Raw genomic sequence first — 23,357 nt, forward strand, 5'->3', positions numbered from 1 at the left:
GCAATAATTCAAGTTAAAAATAAAAAATAAAAAAAGATGACGGTAAGACTGAAAGATGTAGCTGAACTCCGTTACAACAGAGCTCTCACAAAGTGCTTCATGCAGCTGCTGTCTGCCTCAGTAGACCTTCATGTATAGATATCACAGCAAATGCCACCATCTATGTCAAGTACAGACTTCACATTAAAGGCTGGGGAAGGAGGTGGGGACGGGGTTCAGAAGGCTCTACCTGCCTAAGCAGCTCTGCCCAGTGAAGCACGTTTGCTTCCAGTTATGCAGCAGAGACAATTCCCCTCTCCATCCCTACACTCCCATCACCTCAGCTCTACTGCAGGTAATGTTAACTCACATTCCCTGGTGCTGGTTATTAGGGAGTGACAATATCTATCAGCAACATAAGGCTAGCACAATCCTCAATAAAATACAGAACGGAGACCTCTGAAAACAATCAGAACAGACTTTACAGTAACAAGTGCAAGAGCAGTTTCAAAACAGGATGTCTTCTGCACAGGACTCGTCATCATTTGACTGGTCACATTAATTATGGATAGGTAAAGATGCTGCTTAGAGTTTACCTTGGCAACGCAATCAAGCTAAGATGATGGAAACGCCCTCATTACAGTTCCAGTTAGCAGTACAAAGGAGCTGTCACAGGCCAAAAAAATGTACATTTAGAAATAATGAGAGTCAGCAAATCTGCATCTATTTATTTTTAATTTAGTCCATAGTAACATATTCTGGCTAAAGATTAATGCAACTCCCTTTGCTCAGTGTTTATTATTTTCTATCTGCCTTGAAATGGAAACTGTCTTCACTAACACACACATGCAGAAAGAAAAATCGTGAAAGGCTGAGGAACTGGCTTGAGAAACAAACTTGATCTTTCCTCTGCCAGTTACTAGAAAAACTAATTGCAAAGTGAAAGTCAAAAAACACTGAACTTCTGTACCATTTATGTGTGTATACGTATATACATACATACACATAAGCCCTTTACAACTACACAATGCAATAAGCATCCACTATCTGGCTCTGAGGTGTGCCAGTTTTCCAGTTTTCCCAGTAGTTTGCACACAGAGAAGAAGCTGAGATTATTTTTCCAGAAGGCTGTATTTCTAAAATCGGTATTTTTATTATATATATATATTTATACACCTTTGCTTTTCTGTCATCATGCCTATGCCCATGAAAAGTCTGTGTGACCAAAACCATATGTTCTCATCTGCTCCAAGAAACACTGGTAGCATCAACTCAGACACAAGAACAAGGTAAAATTAGAGAAATCCCAATGTGAGGGTTTCATTGCACGACTTCATCTTGGATGAAATCAATAACTGCTTTTGCACTTGTTGTGCTGCAAAAACTATTTTCTCCTTGTATCTTCAATAAAAATCAAACTCCAAACAGCGAACAGATGTCAATAATTTGAAACAGGTTAACAACCGATCAAGAACTACATTCACCTCTTCATTATCACTGATGTGAAAAAAATGTTTATCTGCTTTCTCTGTTTGTCACAATCTGCATTAGTTGTGGCACATACTTGGCAAGCGGAAAGACAGTCATCACTGTGGTGTCCGATGTGGGCAAGCTGTATTGATTTTCCCAAGTCTGGGAGATAATTCAAACTGTTAAAATTCGGTTTTGGTCTTCAGCTCTTTGGTGGTGAAAATACAATCCTACCACAGAATGTCCTTAGCATAACTTTGGAGACATACCTCAGAAATTTGATTAAAGGCTGCTTCCTACGGATGGCAATTTGCCATTATTACACAAGAAATTCTGTTGTCAGTACTACCTCAGTTTTCTGAACACCAGCCTCATTCCCACTACCTTTTGCTCTTGCTATGCTTAGTAGGATTTTAAACGGTTTTGAACTTAAATTATTTATTACATTACTATATCTGGAAATACACCAGTGTTCCAGATAGCGATACCTTTGTTTCACCTCAAGTATTATTTTACCTTACAAGCTAGCCCTCAGGACTTCAATTGGATGTCTTGAAACAGAAGTTAATATTCACCACGAATAAAGACATAATAACACAGCCTTTCACGTTCACTATGCAGAAGACCGATCTGAAAAGTTACAAAGGTACTTCTGAGGCATTTTTCCAAGAGCTGCCTTGATTGGAAGCAAAATGAGTACGGAGTAAAGGCTCCCCATCCCAATATGGGAAGTTCTACCACTGCCCTTTCCTACCCTCCTCACTGCATACAGGACTCCTGGACTGTATGGAGATTTCATCTCCACCATAAGATGTAAATCAGCTCCCAGATCTCTCTCCACAACCTGGAATATACTTCTGCACTCTCGGTATCACTGAGCTGAATTATATAATGTCAACATAAAACACAATTAATGGCTATAAAACTAAGCCACAATTAAAGGAATGGAAGCACTGTTGTTCCTATTACTGAAAACTAGATCATATGCATCTATTATTACTAAACAGCAGAACACTGATCGGAAAGAAGACAGGGAAAAAGTATTTCTCTCTCATTTCCCTGATGTTATGATTGCTTAAATCAATATTATCACAGTATCCCCCAAGCTGAGTCAAAGAGGCTCATGCAATTACTTTACATAACCAACTTCAAATTAAATTACATAAAAGGTCATTTTTCCCATAACAGTCTCATTTGCATTTTGTCCTAGAAATGTGTTTTCTCCTATCAATTACAGAAAAAAAAAAGGCAAAAAAACCCACAAAGCCCTGGTTATGTACCCAGGCCTGTTACTTAATAGTTGAAAAGTGACTTTTCTGGTAGAGAAGAATAAAAATTAAAAGCAAAATGGCTAAGATAGAAAGTACAATGCACAATTCAGATCCACACCAACGTAAGCAGTGCTGGTATCACATTTAGGTTCAGTTTTGGCTTCCGTTTCTCCCCAGTGGATTTTGAAGTTACAAATAAATGTATACCAAGTAGGCTGAGGCAGAAAACAAAGCTGGATGTTGTCAGAGGTTTTGATTTCTTCAGAAATCAAGATGAGTTTTGTTCCACCCAAAAGTGGTCATGGAAAAATACAGACAACATTGTCAGCATATGCAATCCCAAAACATTCAGAATTGAGAAGTATGTCTCTCACAGAGCTGGTGGTGACCCTTTGCTGGACAGATTGCTAGAACATATAGAAAGGATTGCTAGAGCATATTATTTTGAAGTACAAAGTTATTACTGACAAAGCAATAAAAGTTCATGACTTCATCTGGCGTAGAGAAGAAAGTCAACTACGCTATCTGTTGACACAAATTTTATAATCCAGTAGCTTCACAAAATGGAGACAAAGATTCAGTTCTAGTGTGGAGAACGTACATAGAATTAACAGCAACTATCCTCACTCTTCTGTCTTCCGACCATGCACTCTCAACATCAGATTGAGACCAGGTTGCTCAGAGGTTTGTGCAATCAAGTCTTGAAAATCTCCAAGGACGGAGATTCCACAACCTTTCTGGGCAAGTCATCCCAACATGTACTTATCCTTAGAATGAATTTTTGTTTCCTTATATCCAGGTGGAACCTCCCACGCTTCAATTTATGACCACTGACTCTCACTCTGCTGTTGTGCACCTCACTGAAGAGCCCAGTTCCATTGCCTCAGGAAGCCCCTCAGAGATACCAGAAGGCTGCCATTAGGTTCACCCTAAGCTTTCTTGTTTCCAGTTTAAATAAACCTGGTTCTCCTAGCCTCTCCTCATCAGTCTCCTCATGGCTCTCCACCAAACTCAGGTTTATTGACGTTTTTCTTACAGATGTGAGAGGGGTAAAACTGGACAAAATATTCCAGAGGTGGTTTAACAAGTGCTGAGTAAAGTGGAATAATCATTTCCTCCAACCCATATAATTATAACAAACACAACATATCTAAATGCCTTTACCTCACACACACTCTAAAGCCAATACACAATTACAGGAGAGAGAGAGAGAACCTTACTTTTTTCCCCCTACTGTATTAGAATCAGATAACAAAGGAACATCCATCAGAAATTCTGCTCTTCTTCTCCACCAAATGAGACAAACATGTAACAAGATGGGAAGATAAAGGGCTCTTCCTTTTGTTTCCTGTGTTCTGGTATGGGTTTTGTGATAATCTCTTGGAAAATTCCCCCATTTCCCACTTGCGCTGGATGTCTTTCCCAAAGGGATTGACAAAGTATTTGAGACATCGTTCAATAACCAGGAAGAGTTGACCATTAAAAAAAATATCTCAGTTATCAAAATTATCCAGGAAAAGAGAGATTTTAACTGTGAAACAGAGTGAACCACAAAGAATGATCCCATGCATAGGGTAACAACATAAGGATCCATAGGTTTAATTTAATCTTTGTCAAAGACTCCTCTCTGATCTCTGAATATAGAAGCACTTTCTGCACCTATAAAATATGGTATGAGATAGTACATTCCTTTTCCACCAGAAAGGTTAGGAAATACAGGTGCATTCCTGGCTACTTGGAAGCTGTAAGAGGACAGCTGGTTTGACAGTACTCTAGGAGTATGGACTACTCCTGCACGCTTGGCAAACATTTTCATTTCAAAGTGCTTGGAGACCACACTAAGACAGGCATATTCGTGTCACACCTAACCCAACCGATGTTGCTGTACCCACCGTCAGATCTGCAGCTCCTCCCAAAACATACATGTGTGCACAGAGCAATAACCCACGCCAGCTGACCTACCAGCCAGCCAGCATTCTGGACAGCAGCTGTCTTCCCACGCTAATCATACCCTGAGCAAGGCTAGTTTCAGCACAGCAACATTTTTAAATTACTTGAAATAAATTTGTTTTCGTTAATGAGTGTTTATTTAAAGAAGGAAAAAAAAAAAGTTAAGCCCTAACATGAAAATAACTAAGTGTTACAGTTCTAGATGTAATTTGAAGTGGAAATCACAGAAGTTAATTTTCTGAGTTGAAGAAAAATGCACTTAAGGGAATGGGCCAATCCTTATGCAGTCAAGAGAAAGAAAACAACTAACATTCATTACTTAACATCAGCGCAGACCTACAGTGGCAACTGTGCAGTTTAGAAATGAAACACACTGGATTGTGCTCAAGCATTAATATAGCATGGGTCTTCACTGAATTTTTTTTTTTAATTATTTTTAAGTTTTCCAAATTTAAAACATTTCTGGTATGGGTTTCTACTCTGATCAGCAGCACAAATTTCTAGGTATTTCCAAATTCACTTTGGCTACACTTTGGTTTAATTTTACGGATTATATCTTTTTTTAAAGCTATGGGTTTTTTTGCCTCCCTTTTTTTTAAATAAACCATATTATAATATAAGAAGCTACTTAATTTTCAAATTTTCGTAGCAAAGTTTACCCTGGGTATTTATATAAAAAGGTTGGCGAAGTGAATATAGCACTTGCATTGTGTAAGCTAGTTTTCCTTTGTTTCTCTTGCTGAGCTTTTATGCATCATCTTCCCACCACTCTAGCTTGCCTTCAACAATTTCCATTAGAGTCTTTATATCTGCAGAAATATTTTTCAATAGGTACTTAAGAAACTATCCTCTAATTCAAATGACTGATAATTTTTCAAGCCAGAGGGGTCTGACCCAGTGTGAACTACATTATTAAAAGGGCTCTCAATTACTTCATTGAGGTTTGAATCGGTATTCTTGAATGTGTATTCTTGATTTGAAATAGAAATGCTTTGTAAATAAAATGCAGAAATCATTATTATCATTACAAATGCTAATGTATGCCTGTATTTGAGGCACAGAAGGAGAGGAGTGAGACTTTTCATTCTGCATGAACAAAGTCTAATCATTTCACAACATTCATTAGTTCCTATTGGGAACTGTCATGGCATCTCTTCTCATGTTTTCCAGTGTCTCCAGCAAAAGCTTATCTTTAAGAATCTGTTAATACCACATTATCTTTTAATTCAAGACTGCAACATTAATCAGTCATTTGCATGAGTATGTGCACACAAATATACGCATACACAGTTCAAGTCATATGACCCCAAATTTGTCACCCTCCAACTTGTGGACCAACAAGTAATTAACTGACTATATAAAGCTTAACATTGCAATATGATATTTTTTTTTTTAATAAAAAACAAGAGATAAAGGTTCCTTTCTGGAGTCAAAAATATAGAGCAAGACCAACTGCATCAGCAAAACGTGTCCCATCTTCTAAGAAGTGACCAAGGACCCCAAATGTATTAGCACAAGTAAGGGCAGAATGGTTTCTGTTTTCATCATTCCCAGTTGCATGTCAGGTGAGTCTGCCTTTTCACAACATGGAATAAACCCACCTAATAGTTTGCAACCTTTCCTTTCTCCTCCATTCCCTTCTCCCCATTCTAGCCTGTCACTCACTCTGTACATCTACCTAAGTACACCAGACTCCTCCATGAGCTAAGCCAACCCAATAACTCTCAAAAAACTACTGCAACAAAGGCAGCAACAATAAAAACGCAGTGTTCTGGTGGTTTAGGGAACTGAATCCACTCAGGAAAAGGACTGAAAAGTCCCAGAACCATCAAAGTGATGGGACATGGGATTCCATATAAAAGTGTCAGGGAAGGGAAGGGAGACAGACCTGCTAATCAGCAGCAGTGAGCCTTCATAGCAGATCAGAGTACCCTCAAGTCTATGATGGATGAAAGCCAGCTCAGTGACCTGAAGATTAAGTACCTTAGCAAAGAAGACAAAGAACATTTGAGCTTCAACCATCCCAAGCTTACTGCCACCCAAGGTGACTAACTCCTATTCCTTTGCCTCAGTCAGGAGCCAAGAACAAGCTGGATGCATTAATCCCACTTGTAGGACTGCATCAAATAAAGCTGCCAACTACACAATGATATAAAGTACTTCTGTGGGGGAGTACTCTGCACCAAACTCACACACTGAGTCCTGGGGTAAGAAAAATCTGTTCTGCTCTTAATGAGATTACATTTCGTGAGGTGCCAGTCATTTCTGGTGACTGCCAAGTGCCAGTGCTGTCTCCAAGTGGGACCAGGATTTTGCCACATTGGGTTAATAATGACTGGGAGACAAAGGAATCTCCGCAAGATTCATAAAAACACCCACGAAAGATGAGCTAAAAAACCTGGAACTTTTATACATATTTTTATATATATATATATACATATATATATATGTAGAGCTTCTGCCTCATGAAGGTCAGCTGAGGTATAAGGCCTGTAGAAAGACTGAGTCTGTCTACATGGGTAAAGAAAGGATCTACAGCAGATTGGCTGAGAGAGAAGACAACCTTTAAAATTTTGATCCTTGTGAAAGGAAACCAATCTATTCAATTACTTACATTCCTCTACTAACGGTTGTTACACACTTCTGCAATTTGTCATTTGGGATGTTGTAAAGAAATATTTGCATTTGTGTTCACGTTAACCTAGCTTATGAGTGACAATAATTTCAGGTAATGCCCACTACTGTGCATAATGAGTATTAAGACCAGCTTACTGGAACACTCTAACAGAATGCCTACATCCTCCACACAATGCTGCAGTGAACACAAAGGGTGCCAAAAGGTGCCTCTGAAGATGCTGTGCAGACCAACTGGAGAAGCAATAATGGTGGGTAAAGAGAAATCTCATCTCCAGTTAACAGTAGGAGCACTGTCTGTAATGAAGCACAACAGCATGGTAGAGTTGAACTGATGTTTATTTTACATATTTCATATCACCTACAAATTGTTTTGCTTGACTTTGGTTGTATTTCATTTACTATTTTTTTACTAGAAATATATATTTTGTCTTGTTGAAAGTGAAGAAAGTAACTGGTTCAATCATGTATTATTAAAAAATTGTGTCTACACAGATACATCCAAAAAATGTAAAGACTGATTGGAGAACATGACAGTCTATAAATATAAAAGGAATAATAACCAGAAACAACACCTCTCAAGAAAAAAAAAAAAAAAAAAGAAACATTCCAAAGAGGAACAAACCTTTAAATCCATCAGGATAGACTTCAGGAAGAAATTTAGTGCTAATGTCTCCTCGAACAAAGCGTGGATGGATGATCACTTCTCGCAGTAAAGAGATATTGTGAGTCACACCTGAAAACAAAACACCAATACAAAAATCAGGTGAAATTATTAATTGAATTACAGTAGAAAACAACTTCTAAAAATACATGCTCTCAATTACACAGAATATTTGTTCATAACTTAGAAACCAGAGTACTGACGTAATCAAAGCAGATTTACCAGTTTTCTCCACTCCTGCTTCAAGATATCCTCCTTAAACACTCAGATTAATTATGAAGTAATTAAGAGGAATAATTTTCACCTCGCCAAGCCTGGTTCAAACACCTAGTTAAGTCAATGACAGCATGCACAACCAAGAGACTTTTGGTCATCTCACTGAAACGACAGATGTGTCATGACCACGCATATCAGCACAATTCCGACAAATCCCAGCCTATCTTGTTAACCTGCCACTTTACATACATGCACTGCTGTGGAAGATACATGTCACAGTAATTCCTCAGTCATGGTAACGAGAGATGGTAAGAAGTTTTATCACAAATATATACATATATATACACACACACAATTTTTATATATATACACTATATACAGTAGTAGTAAGTATGTGTGTGTACATATACACTATATCACTATACAGATTTTGTAGAGTTTTCATAATTTCTCTGTCATAAAAGATTCCCGTGGAACATATAAAACAAAGAAACCTATTGGTTACTCTCAACTGCAAGTTAAGCTATTTGGATTTTTTTTTCCCTATTGAAACAGATATCACTAACACAAAGACACTAGCAGTACAGTGACCGTGAATTGCTGGGGCAACAGAAGGAGATTCTTTTATGCTTCTACTTCTTTTCTCTTTGTGTTTTTCCAGTTTAGAAGTATGAATAACATTCTTGTTATTTTATGTGCAGATCAGTTCAAACTGTTTTAAAGCTTTTTCCCCCTACAGTCTGCTGCTGGTGTGAATTTTCAAGCTCTCTGTGTGGCCATTACTGAAACCACTTTCAACACATGGAATGAGAGTCAGCCTCACTGAATCATGAAGTCATAGCTTTAAAGACTAGTTCATGAGCCATTAAAGAAGCACATTACGCAACCAGTTCAATGATGACAAGATGAAAATTCGACCATTTGATTAAAAGAGCCTCCTTGCTGCTTCTGACCCAGGCAGTCATTCATGGACCTTGATTTCATAAACACAGAATGAAACTCACTTTGTATCTCTGCTAAAAAAAAATATTTATTTTTAAATGCCAAATGACTATAACTTGGAAAAAAAAAAGTTCTTTGGCTGCTACAAAATAGAACTAGTAATACATGAATGTATTGATCCCTCCCCCCAAATTTTTCCATTTGCATAGTAAGTTGAAGTATCGGACATTTTCATCTATTAAGTACAGCTTTGGGACTGTAATTAGAAGACAAAAGAGGGGTTCTTCAATGCTCCCTGACTTTGACTGAATGCAGGGTTTAAACGCATTACAGTGTGTAACCAGATCATCTCATGTTTTTCTTTCCTAAACAGCTATAAGATCCCTGGTGAGATGATGGCTGATGACAGATGACAGAGAGCTTGGTGTCTCAACTGACTGCCCCAAAAGACCTGAAATCAAAAAACCACTGAGTATCTTAATTACTTTCAAATCATTTGCACCAGAAAAACCAGAAACTTCTGAAATGTTTTAAAACTCTAAAATTCCCTTACTGAGTTCAAAAGAGCAGACAAGCCTAGGTGTCTGGGAAGCAATATAATGTGTTCTACACATGTAAATTAGAATTATAATATGCAGTTTCCATATAAAGCATCACGAAAGGCTATCTTTATTGATCCCCGTGATCAGTATATGAATAATGACTGCATGGTTGATCTACTTCTCAAAACAGAGTTACTATCTTTAGTGGTGTTCCTAATCATATGCTCAAAAAAAAATAATTAATAATAATGCACCAGTGTAATCCTTCAGAAGTCTAGAAGTTTTAGATTTACAATTTAGCATGACCTCTGTCAAAGTTCATAAGGTCTCCATCTGTGTGCGAGTAACTGCTAGGCTACAGAAATATGGACCCCTACAGCAGCTCGCTCCTGACTACCTGCTGCTTCCAAAACACTGGCCAGACATTAGCCCCACACTCTCACAGGATCAAACGGAGGCTAACAGGCAGTGCTTATTTCATGCAAAGTTACACACTAAACTGAAGTATATTATATTTATGTTGCAGTGGTTTTCAGGGGATTTTTCTTTTTCTTGTCCGGGTCTGCAGTCTGCCAAGAACAAAATCACATTTGTTAACCTGACAAGCCATGACATTTCCAACAAACAAAATCCAAAACCATATCAATTTATTTCCCCTCCAGAAAACAAAATTTCACTTCAGCATCATTCTTTTACACCGTTAAGACTGATGCAGAACTGCAGTTGCAGTAATATTCTTCTTCTCTCTAAGTCGAAATATAATAAAAAATAATAATCAATGTTCCTTGTGCCTCTTTTCTCTTCTTTCACTCAGCTGTGCTCTTCATACTATATTACATCAGCAGAAGCTCAGTTTAGGATGCACTTCATGGATTTCAATTTTGACACACTATTTTCCAGAACACACTTGTAAAAGAGAGAGGACTAACACTTAACGTCTGGAGATCTAATGAAATAAGAAATGTATATATTTTTTAATCTTATATATAAACATATATGTAATCCTGATGTTCAATCAACTTTCTAGTAGAACTGTAGTTATTGCCTAATGAATACATGAACATATTAAATATTCACATCTTTCAGCAGGGCTGATTAGTAAGCACTGTTTTGAAGAAGTCCTCATTAAAAAAATAAAATATTTGGAAGAAATTCCTTCACATACTGCCTCTTATCTTGTACATTCTCTGGTCTACATCTACCTTAAAATCTTGGTAAATTTACCTGATTTTTTAATCAACTTACAAAATGCTGCCTAGCCCCTATCCTGGTTTCCAAAAAAACAAAACAATGAAAAAGACAATAAAATTAGTTTTATAGAAAACACAAGTTTTATAGCCGGTTTATGAACAGACTATTATTTTTACTCACTAAAAGCCTGAACAAACCTGGAATGCTAAGGCACAAAACCACAAGCCATGTTTTCACTATAAATATTTACTGACACTAAACATATTCAGCGTCGATTAGCCTTTTTACAGCATTAAGCTTCTGTCATCTTGACATTTGCAAACACAAATCTGCATTTATCCATGTAAACTTAATTGGAGTCCTACATGCCTCTCTGTAGATAAGCAGTTGAATAGACTTAACTTGCTGATAATTTCCAATTGTGCTGAGTGGAACAGAAAGAACTGCATACTTTCTGATTACAAAAACTACACATAGAGTACGGTACTAGAGGTTTCTCTTTAAAAAAAAATAGCAAAAATAAATGATCTCCAAGCATTTTAAATACTGAATAAAAATAAATGCTATGAACTTTTGAGGCATCCCTATCAATTTCTTTAACCAAAAAAAAATAGTATTAACCTGTGCTGTGTTTTGAAAAACTTATGCTTCTGTTTAAAAAATGTTCAAATCTGTGGTAATGCTCAACTATGAAAAAACACTTTCAACACAAACTTTTCAAAGTTCACAATTACCACTCAGCTAGCCTCCATGTTTGCAATTCCAAAAGTTGTCATAATATTCCCTAAATCCTTCAACATTCAACTGTTTAGTTGTCTTTCAAAGCCTGCATTTTGTTTCACTTCAGAGAAGTCTATGTGCAGACAAAGTACAATCTCTTCAGCAAAAAGAAAGGCTTTTTAATTTTATTATTATTATTCTAATACCCAAACATCCACATAAAATTCTCATACAGAACCAGTACACCACTGACTCTTGGAGTTGAACATGTATTTCAAGTAAAATAGTAACTCTCCCCAGTTTTAAAATCTTGAGCTCACAAAACTCATAGACCAGAATAAAGAGGGAAAATAAGGAAAAAAAAAAAAAAAAAAGATTATATATGGTAGTATCCTACTGAAAAATTATTAGTTCAAACAAACTAAATTTTGTACTGCATGGACTTCTGAAAATCTTAAGAGGAAGATGATGGCCATCTTGCCATCACCATCTCCCTGGCCAGCCCTTTAATCTAAAGAAGAGGAATGGACCTCCAGGACAACACTGTATCTAAGGGTTCCAGCTAGAAGTAACAGTACTTGTCTTTGGATGTCTCAATGTGTCACACTGATTTTCTTGTAACTTTTCACTTCCACAGATTCTCTGACCCCCAGAAATGCACAGACTGTTCTCTCTCTCTTCTGCATCAATAACATCGCATTCCCCTTTCACCTGATCAGTCTGTACGTTGATTGTCCTTTCCTCTCCCTCCCACGTACAGCAGTAGGCAATAAACATTCCTAAACCACATGCCGTAACGTTCCCCTGACAAGCTGCCATTCCCACTCCTTCCCCTGGAACTGGCTTAAGAGAAAAGGGATGGGAGAAATAGGAGGAGAATCTCCCCCATGCCAGCATCTGTACTCAACGCTGACGTTACCAAGCATTCTGCACTGGTCTCTTCTAGTGCTTGGGAGCTGCTATCCATTAGTTGCCTTCCCTTCTCTGGTTTCAGTTTCCACAGTGACCCGCTTGGGAGCCAGACGATCTCTGCTGCAAAGGGTCAGAGAACACGCTGAATCTTGTGGAGTGCCCAAACCTCGCTGCCTCTGCTATGGAGAGGGGAAAATCCACAGGTCAGTCGTGGAATCTCTTGCAGCTCTTTTGTAAAGTGCAAGCAGGAAAATGAGGCCCATTCCTATCTTTTTTTTTTTTTTTTTTTTTTTTTTTTAAGAACAAACAGGCACTTTGCAGGAAAGCTGGTTTACGTACAAAGATTCTTCACAACACCAATGAGCTCACTAGCATACCAGCATGGGATTAGAATACAAAATAGTATGCAATTTGCATCACTGCCATCAACAAGTATCTTTTAAGTAATATACAAAATACCATCATTCAGTAATTTAAATGAACAGTATTTTGGATTTCATTGAAGTTTACTGTGAAATTTTCTGTACCTGACTTTTTCTTTTTTTTTTTCCCCCCCTTTTTTTTTTTCTTCAAAGTCAAGGCCTTCTCCACAACACTAAGCACAGTATTCTTTTTTTCCTCCTAGTTAGTGTGTTTACAGCTGGAAAAAACTCAAGACAACAGTTTCTGCTGCACTGTTCTTTCAGGTCTCAGTTCATCTCACAGAGTTCCCTTCTGTATTCCCATTCCCCTCAAAACATTCACCATGGTTATTTACCACTTTTCAGTTTTAGGTGCTTGCTCTTCTGCTCCATGCTGGAAAAAGCCACAGTTGGTGGCTCCCCTGTTTCTACTGCTCCTTGTTTCATCTGCTTCTTACTCTTTCCTCAGGTGCTCTTTTTTCCCTCCCTCTTCTTTTTTCCAAGTAGTACACTACATTTCCCTCTCCATGCAGCAAGCAGGACCTCAACAGGGAAAGGCTGACTATTCACAATGACTGTTAATTTCATGTTGCTGCTTTATGCTTGAATCAGCAGGGAAGACAAAAAGCAAAGAGAGGTCTAAGGAAAGATTACAAAAACCTTTGCATACAATGATACAAGCTATCTGCCCAATCAAACCTCCACTGAGCTGATGTTCGGTTCTACTTGCTGCATAAATATGTTCATTTTGTTTATTTAAATAAAAACACTTCTCATATGTAAACTTGCCAGAAATTCACACTGGGTTTTATTATCTCCTTTAAATGAACAGATTAAGCATCATAAATGATTTCACAAAAACATGCTAAAATCTTAGAGAAACTGAGAAAATGGAAAATCACACATTATGTTTACACATACAGTAAACACACTAAGATGTATTATTCTAATATCCTATTTCTATTGTCTAAATTAGAATGAAAAAAAAAAAACAAACCTTAAGTTTCAGATGAAAGATGACATAAAACAGGAGAAAGATGAACTACCAATATCGTTACAAACTCACAGGTGAATTACTCATGCCTCAGCCCAATGAACAACACTACTTCTTATGCTTGACCAATGTCTTTAACATTTCTGTATCTAGAAATTCTCCAGTAATCACTGAATAAAACTGTGAGATAAACACGGGTTAGACCTTGAACATTAAAATCACCCCTGAACCATACTGGAAGACACATGAATAGCAGTATTAATCATACCTTTCCTCTTTCAGAAATCTCAGCTGGGATTTTGAATTCAGATCAGTTCTCAGTGGAAGAGTAGGTTCTGATCAGAATAATTTAGCTGGTAAAGGACCTCGGGAAATCATTTAATCCAATCCACTCCTCAAATGTTTGACTTTCATCTGGCCTATTACAATATAGATATTACAAAGGAAGTAAGATGCAGATTGCTTCCCTATGACCACATTCAATGTACCCTGGGTTAGCCACATTGTTAGCATCTACTAACGAATAGATCTGTTCCCTGCAAGTGGAATGGAGTTAAAAGACAATGAGATAACACTTGGATATCCTAAAGTCACAGCAGCAGAAATCAAATATGTACTCATACAGACAGCACACAAGGAGCAGCAGAGTAAGTCCTTGCACTTCACACTCTCAGCACGCCTCAACCCATCCTGGATGAGGCACCTCCAGGAGGGTCACTGTGCCGCCTCAGTCCCTGGGTTCTCTACTGGGATTGCCATGAATGACATTATATGTTGGTGTTTGTTCCAAGAGGACATTTGTCTTCTAGGAACTCAATAAAGACCACTGATTTCACACAGGTCAGCAAGCAACCATCAAAATATTAGTGACTAAAAGTCCTTACCAACTTTCGCCTGCTTTGAACTGGTGACACAGAAGTGATGGGAAAGACTCCATCTTCCATTAGCAGTCCCTAAGCTATCCATTAGATGGTCCTTGACCTGTTACCCAGTCACCCCATCCCATCCCGACCGGAGGTAAGCAAGCAAGCATTTTTGTTTACAGAAATGTTGCAATTCTTGGGAATTTAAATTTAAATTCTCAGTGTGTATTATCTGTGCAATTTGCACTGACTTTATCTGGTAATGCTTAGCAAAATCGTCATAAAGACTTGCTACTTAGAATGGAAAATAAACTCTCTCTAAAACACAAAGCAAACAAGAGCTGATTCAAATAGTTTTTTTCAGAATATGGAATATGAAGCACACTATTCAGTAAGACTATGTTGATCTTTAGTTATATATGGACATTCACATAAGATCCATGTGGTTTAATATTGTTTTAGATAACATTTTAAAGTAAAAATACACAAATTATTACATTATTTCTTCTTCATCACTTGTTAAGCTTACTTACACTTTAATTAGAGACAACTCCTTTGAACAATGGAAGTTCTGTACTTGTCTGATCTGTCCTATCTGCAATGTTCTGAACTGCACTGACAAGTACAAAAGCATTACTCACACTAGAAAAGAGAAGAGATACTTCAATACCCATACCCCCACCTCTCTACAGCCTCCTTTCAGGTAACTGTAGAGAGCGATGAGGTCTCCCCTGAGCCTCCTCTTCTCCAGGCTGAACAAGCCCAGCTCCCTCAGCCGCTCCTCGTAAGACTTGTTCTCCAGACCCCTCACCAGCTTGGTCGCCCTTCTAAATGTATGCTCCATTTTAAGTAAACCCTGAGAATAAATTATCTGCTGAGTAAAACTACATGAAAATCCTGTTGGTTTTCAGATGGAAACCACTGCTCATCACAACAGAAAACATGTCCTGAAAATTCATCTGCTTTTGAAACCTACGATAAATTAATATTTGTCTTCTGCAATACATGAAAAACACATTCACCTGTACTTAACTTACTACCTCTTTCAATGTTTTTAATAGACAAAGAGCTTTTTCACTGGTAGGAATGTTACATAGAGATCAGGTATGGACATTTAAATGCATACATGCATATTAATAAAAATGTAAAATAAATCATGAATGTAAATTATTAGTTTTCAGATGTACTGTGTCATATCCTTTCTAGATATTTATATATATATTACAACTCTTCATAGGTCCATATACATCTATATTTGGGGGCTGGAACTAGACGATCTTTAGGGTCCCTTCCAACAAGCCATTCATGATTCTACGTAAAATAACTAAGAACAAACTATTAGGTAGTCCTGTGTAGACCCAGTCATTGGACTCAATGACCCTTGTGGGTCCCTTCCAACTCAGGATGTTCTGTGATTCTGTGATTAAGTTCCATCTCACATTATAATGGGATATCGCATTTATTATTTATCCCAATCAAAAACCATGCTCCGCAATGTCAATATTCTCATTAAATATAATCCTTCTAGCATCATTTGCTATTAATACAACTCATTTTGAATCAAGAGCCTGTCACCATTAAAAATAAGAAAAAAACCTACTCCACATCAGTTTAGCTATAGTGGCAGAAATTTCTTTCTCACATACATTTACTCTGCTGATATACAGCACGGATTTACATCCGCACATTGTACTGCAATAGCCTAATCGCTCAAGTTCCACCAGTAAAAATCCATTTAAGAGTTATGCAGCTCATTTCCAATGTCTGGTCCTACCACCTATCTAACTACACTGTGGTAGAGGGATGCTCATTTTCCCCTAGATAGACAAATCTTTTGAGTCTGAAATGGCATCTGTACTATTCACTATGTCTATTCATCAGACAGCATTAAAGCCATATCAAGTTTTACAGAAACACTAATGTGCTTGTCTTCTGTATGGGCTAGGGCCTCCTGCTCCTCCTTCTCAGCCAGTTATGGAAGGAATTAAACGTGTCCCATGTCTTTCTCCCATCTTAAATCATTGAACAAACTGTCCAACAATCAAAAAAAATTTAAAAAGCAACAAAAGCAACAAACCTTCCAACAGGCGCCTTCCCTGCTACCTTCGCTCACTAAGTATACTAGTGAATGAAATTAGTAGTATACTAGTAATGAAAAAACAGTTTCCTCAAAAAACACAGACAAGGGGTAAAATGAAGATTTTGTGACATTACAGTTCCCTTCTCTAATCAACCCCTGGATAAGAAAGAATAAAAAATTCTATTTTTCCCCCTCCTATTCTGAGTTTTCCTTCTGCATCTTCCATAAGACACAGAGGAAGATGTAAAGATTTCTCCCAGAAAAAACACAACTTCCCTTTGTAAAACTTCAAAAGAGTTAAAGTGGTCATGGTTGATTCACCCCTGCTGCTTGGGAAAGCTGAAAGAGCATCCACTTCTTCTAGGCAGTCGGTCAGCAAGAGCTGAAACACATTCTGCTTATGTCTCTATTTACCCAAATATAAACAATTACATTGAAAATAAGAAGCAATATATACACACACAACCAAATACTGTATTGTGATATTAATTTATCTGCAGCCAATGTATTACTGTGCTATAAAACAGCAATTACTTAAAATTTCTTACAGTGCTGTGGCCTTTTTTTTTTTTGCAACATTAATGTAAAGTAATACATCAATTATGTGACACTACTTTGTGAAAATCCTTTAAGAAAACAATTTAAATATTTAGAGATAAATATTTAATCTCAAAGCATAAGCAAGGAGAAAAAAAAATGAAATCTATTCAGTATTGATTTATCTTCTCAGCTTAATTAACACAAGCTTTTCCTGTTTTCATTTGCACTTAAGAAGGAGGAACTTCACTCATTTTGCTAATTACTATATTTTCAAGCTGTTTTCTTGAAACAGATGCCAGCCTATCACACTAGGAACCTAAATTTCTGTAGTTACCTCGAATTACATAATTGTCCAGAGCCTCTTCCATTCTTTTCAGTGCTTCAGCTCTATTAGAGCCATAGGTAATCAGCTAAAAAAACAAAAGGTATTTAAGTTACTAAAAATGGCATAATATTTTTCTCTAGAATCTGAAAAGCATTTAAAATGAACACAGTTTGTACAACTTCTGCAGTCACAAAAACATTTCTCACACATTACTGGATCTATGCTTCAGAGGCTCTCTAAAACACCAAGAGAAAACTAAGATCTCTTAACCCATTCTATGAAAGAAGTCCAATCACCTTCACTTCATACCAGTATAGGCATCTAAACAGGCCCTCTCTTCCTTGGGTGCACAGAAAATTAGAACAGAGATTGAGCACTAATTGATTCTCCTGACTTCTGAATGTCCCAACCAACTTCTAAGATATAAGTGTGAGTTTTTTGACAATCTGACTATGAAGTCAGAGTTTAATTTTACCAATACGATACTGATGAATAAGAATAGTGAGAGAGACTTGCAACTATGTCTTCCACTGCTGCTCTTTGGAAGCCAGAACTATTACGATCATGTCTAGCTAGGTTACGTTGAAAGATACAGTGGCAGCACCCAAGTCTGAATGTACATGTTTCTGTTTAAATTAGAATCCTTTTAATAATCAGAAACTGCAAAACAAACAATTATTGTGTCAAAAGATAATTTTTTGTTTACAAGTAACACTCAACTTCCTCTATTCCACATCTTCCTTCACTTCTTCCATATTCCCTCAAGGCATGTTATGCTCAGCATCTTTAAAATACTGATTTACCAATCCTTTAATATATTTTCCTTCACTGATCTGTGTACAAAATTAGTGTTTCATATCTTCAGAGTATTTATTAAGAAAGTAATCAACTTACTTTTGAGATCATAGGATCATAATAAATGCTAATATCACTGCCTTGTTGTATGCCACTGTCAACACGTACCTTCAAAAAATAAGAAGGAAAAATAATTTTACATTAAAAAAAATTCAGCATGTGATAAAATATATCTGGCAGACTTAAAACATAACACTCATGAAACTTATCAAGTATATTTTTCCCTTGAAGAGCTAGGATAATAATTTGTTTTCATAGAAGCTGAAAAGGTGGGGAGGGAGCTTTTTTCTCCACCAGGAAAAATACTTGCAGGTTATTCCGTCCTTTAAAAGAAACAGGAGCGCAATCTTCAGCTGATGGTCAAAATTCTTTTGTTCTCCTAGAATGCACAGCAAACACGTTACATTTGATCTAACAATTTAGGTTGTGTTACACACTCTAAACTTCAATGCTCAACGTATCCAATTCTGATTTAATCACTGTAATAAAATAGTTGTAATTATCCTTGACTGACAGCTGGCATGAAGGATGCCCCTTCTAATCACACCCTTTCTGCGTACACATGTAATCACATCCCGCACGTTCCACTATAGACCTTCTGAAGGCGCCAGGAGGAATACAGCTAAGGACTATTCAGCAGGAACTTTGGAGCTCTGCTTATCAGCTCTATAGGAATACTGATCCTGTGGTTTTCATGTCTGTAACACTTTCCTTCTCTGCCTCACCCTCTCAACTGTAAACCTTTTTTTTTTTTTTCTGTTGCTGCTGGTTCCCCTGAGGCTTTAATGTTTACACAGCTTTTTCCACGGCTTTGTTTTCTAAGGACACAGCCCCAATTAAAGCTCTGATTCTGCAATATTCATGGAAAAAAAAATGACACAAGTTCAAAAATTTCTTTTGAAGAGGCTGATTGCTGTTAACCAGCCAACAAGTTAGTTAGTATATTGCTGATTCTTGTTTTCATCTCTCAGTTTGATTTCATCACTGTAGCAATGAGGTTAGCCATATAAAACTTTGTTTTAAATGAGCAATTCCTGGGCAAGAAATATTTACTAGATTGCTGCTTTTGAGCACTGGAACCTGAAATATTTTTAAAATACTGCGATAAATGCATTCTGGGGATGGAAGACTCTAATCAAAACTGTTGAAACAGCAGGGCTCTGATACACAGCATTGTAAAGGGGATGGGGAAGAGGGTCCTGGAATCTCACTTAAATCTTCACCTGTGGGAAGGAACCTTTGCAATAAACAGCAGCTCATCTGTCTGCAGTAAGGCAGAAAAAGGTCAACGCAACGGCTGTTAGGCCTTTAATATTTTAATTTAGGCAATTATCAAGGGACCACATGTAGAACCTCTTGTCTACAGAATCCACATGAGGGCATGATGATGACTTTATTATCCAAATGACATAAAAAGATACTCTAGCAGGTGTACTCATGTTTTTCAGAAAGAAACACCGTCTGATCAGTTTTTATGAGGTTTCATTCAAGAAAGAAAAAAAAAGGCATGCATTTATAAATTTGTATATTTGTACTTTTATATTCGTATTTACATATTATTTATTGTATATTTATGTTTGTTTATACAGCATATTTATTTACACGTAAAGGCAATAGCACTTCTGTATCATTTTTATTACATCTTATCTGAATGTGTTTTATCTACACTTAACTAGGCCCCCCACTACCCATACCAGGTACGTAACATTATCTACTGATGAGAAGGTAGTTCAGACATATTGTGACTACAGAAAAATATGCAGCTTAATTGCCAACTCTCCTTCTTGTAAGTCTTATACCATCCTCTCTCCCAGAATATTTGCCTATATATAAAAAGTCAATGCATATATTCTCACATTCAAACAAAAAGAATTAATTTACCTACTCGGTCTGTGATCTACTATTAATCCCTTCCTTGCAGTATATTTTGGAATACATGATAAACACCTATATAAACCATAAAGGTAAGACACATGCACTCCACACATAAATGAACTATACTGTGACTTTTGTGTCCAAAGCAGCACATATTAAAGTGATCATAAAAGTGTTTGTGGGTGCTTTACATGCACATATGTATATGTAAGGATTTATAAGTGTATGTCATACTTTGACAAAGAAATAAACATGAAAAGTGTATAATTCAGAATCACAGTAAAACAGGTTAGACAGGCCTTGGAATTAATGTAAGGCTTCTAATGCTACTGACTACATGCTCTGCCTACCCTACACTTCTGTTTGTGTACTACATACACACCACTATACAATTTACACTTTTTCTTAAGTTCAATATCCTGAAAAATGAAAAAAAAAACACAGTAGGAATTTAAAATTCTTCAAAAACTGCTGCAGAATTTACTAAAAAAGTGTCTGCAGTCCTATGTAGAAGTTTAATTTTCATAAAATAAACTTGGGATGACTAAAAAAAAATGATAGCAGAAGAGAAATACATTTACCATCTTCAATTCTCCCGGCAGTGCTTAAATTTTCAGACCCTGGTAACAGTAGGTGACTTTATAAGCTATATGGTGTGACAGAACTTAATGAAGATTGGATGAAAAAGAAACCCTAATTCAACAGATACTTATTATAATGTGCTTATGTAGATAGAGAATACCAATACCTATCAGACCTCCATCATTTACTTCTTAATATGCTTCCTTTCTTTTATTCAGTATTTAAAATACAAAAGAAAGGCTATGGTTCAAGATCTTATTGCACCCTACAGCTCATTGGTATGACAGTCCCAAACACTTTTACTGATGTTATACTAGCATTATGTGTTTTTATGCTATGAGAACAGTAAACCAAAAGATAAAGATTTAAAAAAAAGAAATCATAAAGGGGGCAGGAAGTACAAATCTACATTCCAGTCCTGCAGTAAACTATTAGTGCACCAAATTCCACTCACCTAAGGATACAGAATTCTAGCATTTCCCAATTCTTACCTATATTAGAGCCTGAGAGTTTGTTTTTCTTTCTGTCAAGAGTGATTAAAAGAACAGACTTGTGATCATACTGGCAAAGGGTAATGCTGGAGCTCTTCAGATATGGCAGTGTGTTTTTGATGTTGGGTAAGAGTATTAAGTATGTATGCTCACAATCATAACGATATGGGGGTTTGTGGTTACCTATCTTAAGCTTCATTATCAATGATGAAAAAAATTAATATTCCTCAGTACCATGTTCTAAGAAAGTTACAGAATATGTGACACAAAAAGAATGAGTGTAGAATTATCTATGGATAAGGAAAAACCCTCCCCCATCCATGCACGACAGTTCTCCCAACTTGAAAAACTGACAAATACGTGCACACAGCCCATCACAGCTCACTTGAAAAACGGAAGAAATGAATTGAAAATGCATTTGGCAATGCACTAGTCTTAAACTGAACTTCCTGTAACACATAACAAGCCTGACCTAATTTCTATATCCAACTTGTTGACAACGCTAAAATCTAAAATGTGGAAAACAAACACCGTGGCACGATGGGCCTGTAAGGAACTTTTTTAGTCATATTAATTTTGTTCTTAGTGGCATGACACTCCCAGGAGAGAAATTAGTTCAACAGTGGCAGAAAACGCGAATTAAGACACCAAACCACGAGTGTCCAAATAAAAATAGCTGTTCTATTTTTAATAATACGAAAGTAGTAAACAGAAAAGAGAACAGCCCAGACACTCTGTATGAGCTCCTCAAGCCATCGCTCCGAAGCCTCCAGCGTAATTAAAATTTCTTTCTTCGGTACCACGACGGACCACGTGAAGCGATCAGGCATCTCCCACCCTTCATTTTCAATTCACCTCTTCCCCTAAGCCCAACTCCCAGCCCACCCTGTCTACCTGACAAGTGACAGCCCAATCTGATTAAATGCTTGCAAGGGAGGGGACTCATGGGCCTCCATGACAGGCCAAAAGTGATCACCATGGAGATACATAATTACAGCTGTCAACGCGTCTACTGTCCTGCTGGCATCAATTTGATTGCTCCCAGCAATAATGATAGACAAAGCTTAGTGTGCACTCTCCTGCACCCAATCGCTTTATCTGTTCCGTGGTCCATTTAGCTGACATGCAACATTCACACAAGCAAATAACAGCAGTAAGCAGAACATTTAAGGCATTTTAATTGTTTTTTCTTTGTATGGATGGCTCGCAAGCGCAAATGTTATTACATAAAACTCCTGCTGCAGCATTAATTGAAGAAAGATTTGGTGGGACAAAGACTGTAGGGGGTATAGTTTGTCCATTATCACTTGTACTTTCAACAGGTCTCACGTTTGGAAAATTGCAAATTGCAAAAACTTGCAAGGGCAAAATGTTTGACATCCTGTTAGCTATTACAACATGGTGAAAACTTCTAACAACCACTGGAGTATTCATTATCAATTCTTATTAAATACACTCTTTGTTTCATTTAAAAAAAAAAAGTTTAGATACATCCAATGATACCTTTTCCCCTCATCTCCTCTTTAAGATCACATAACGCCTTTTAGATCTTTACAGGTTTTTTCTGCTTTCAGGCTTTGAACACAGCATGAAGCCTTGAAGACCAGAAAGGGTCAGGTCCCTTCGGAAAGTACATGGGCAAAAACAATTTAAGAAGTGAAATAAATCATATATCCAATAACATCTCCACACTTAAGATTTCTCCTGTAATCTTTCATTATTTTCCATGCAAGCAATCTGACTGAATAATCGTATTCACAGATGGTACAGCCTTGCAATTCCACTAACTGACAGCATCATATATATGTGCACTTACAACTTAGGCTACCTTGATTTTACACAATGACAGTCTCCTTGTTC

The 23,357-nt window shown here is 37.1% G+C and overlaps 1 protein-coding gene across 2 annotated transcripts in view; it reads right to left on the minus strand.

Moving 5' to 3' along the window:
- Positions 1 to 23,357, minus strand: part of PCCA (propionyl-CoA carboxylase subunit alpha) — a 286,917-nt gene that overhangs the window by 136,021 nt on the left and 127,539 nt on the right. For both annotated transcript variants that reach the window (XM_048072682.2, XM_066986247.1), the window contains exons 15-17: positions 18,589 to 18,657; positions 17,704 to 17,779; positions 7,930 to 8,040 (exon numbers count right to left, since the gene is read on the minus strand). In XM_048072682.2, coding sequence (XP_047928639.2) covers positions 7,930 to 8,040; positions 17,704 to 17,779; positions 18,589 to 18,657 — 256 coding nt within the window. The remainder of the gene's footprint in view (positions 1 to 7,929; positions 8,041 to 17,703; positions 17,780 to 18,588; positions 18,658 to 23,357) is intronic.

The sequence above is a fragment of the Anser cygnoides genome, chromosome 1, assembly GCF_040182565.1.
Source record: "Anser cygnoides isolate HZ-2024a breed goose chromosome 1, Taihu_goose_T2T_genome, whole genome shotgun sequence".
NCBI classification, from domain to species: Eukaryota; Metazoa; Chordata; class Aves; order Anseriformes; family Anatidae; genus Anser; species Anser cygnoides.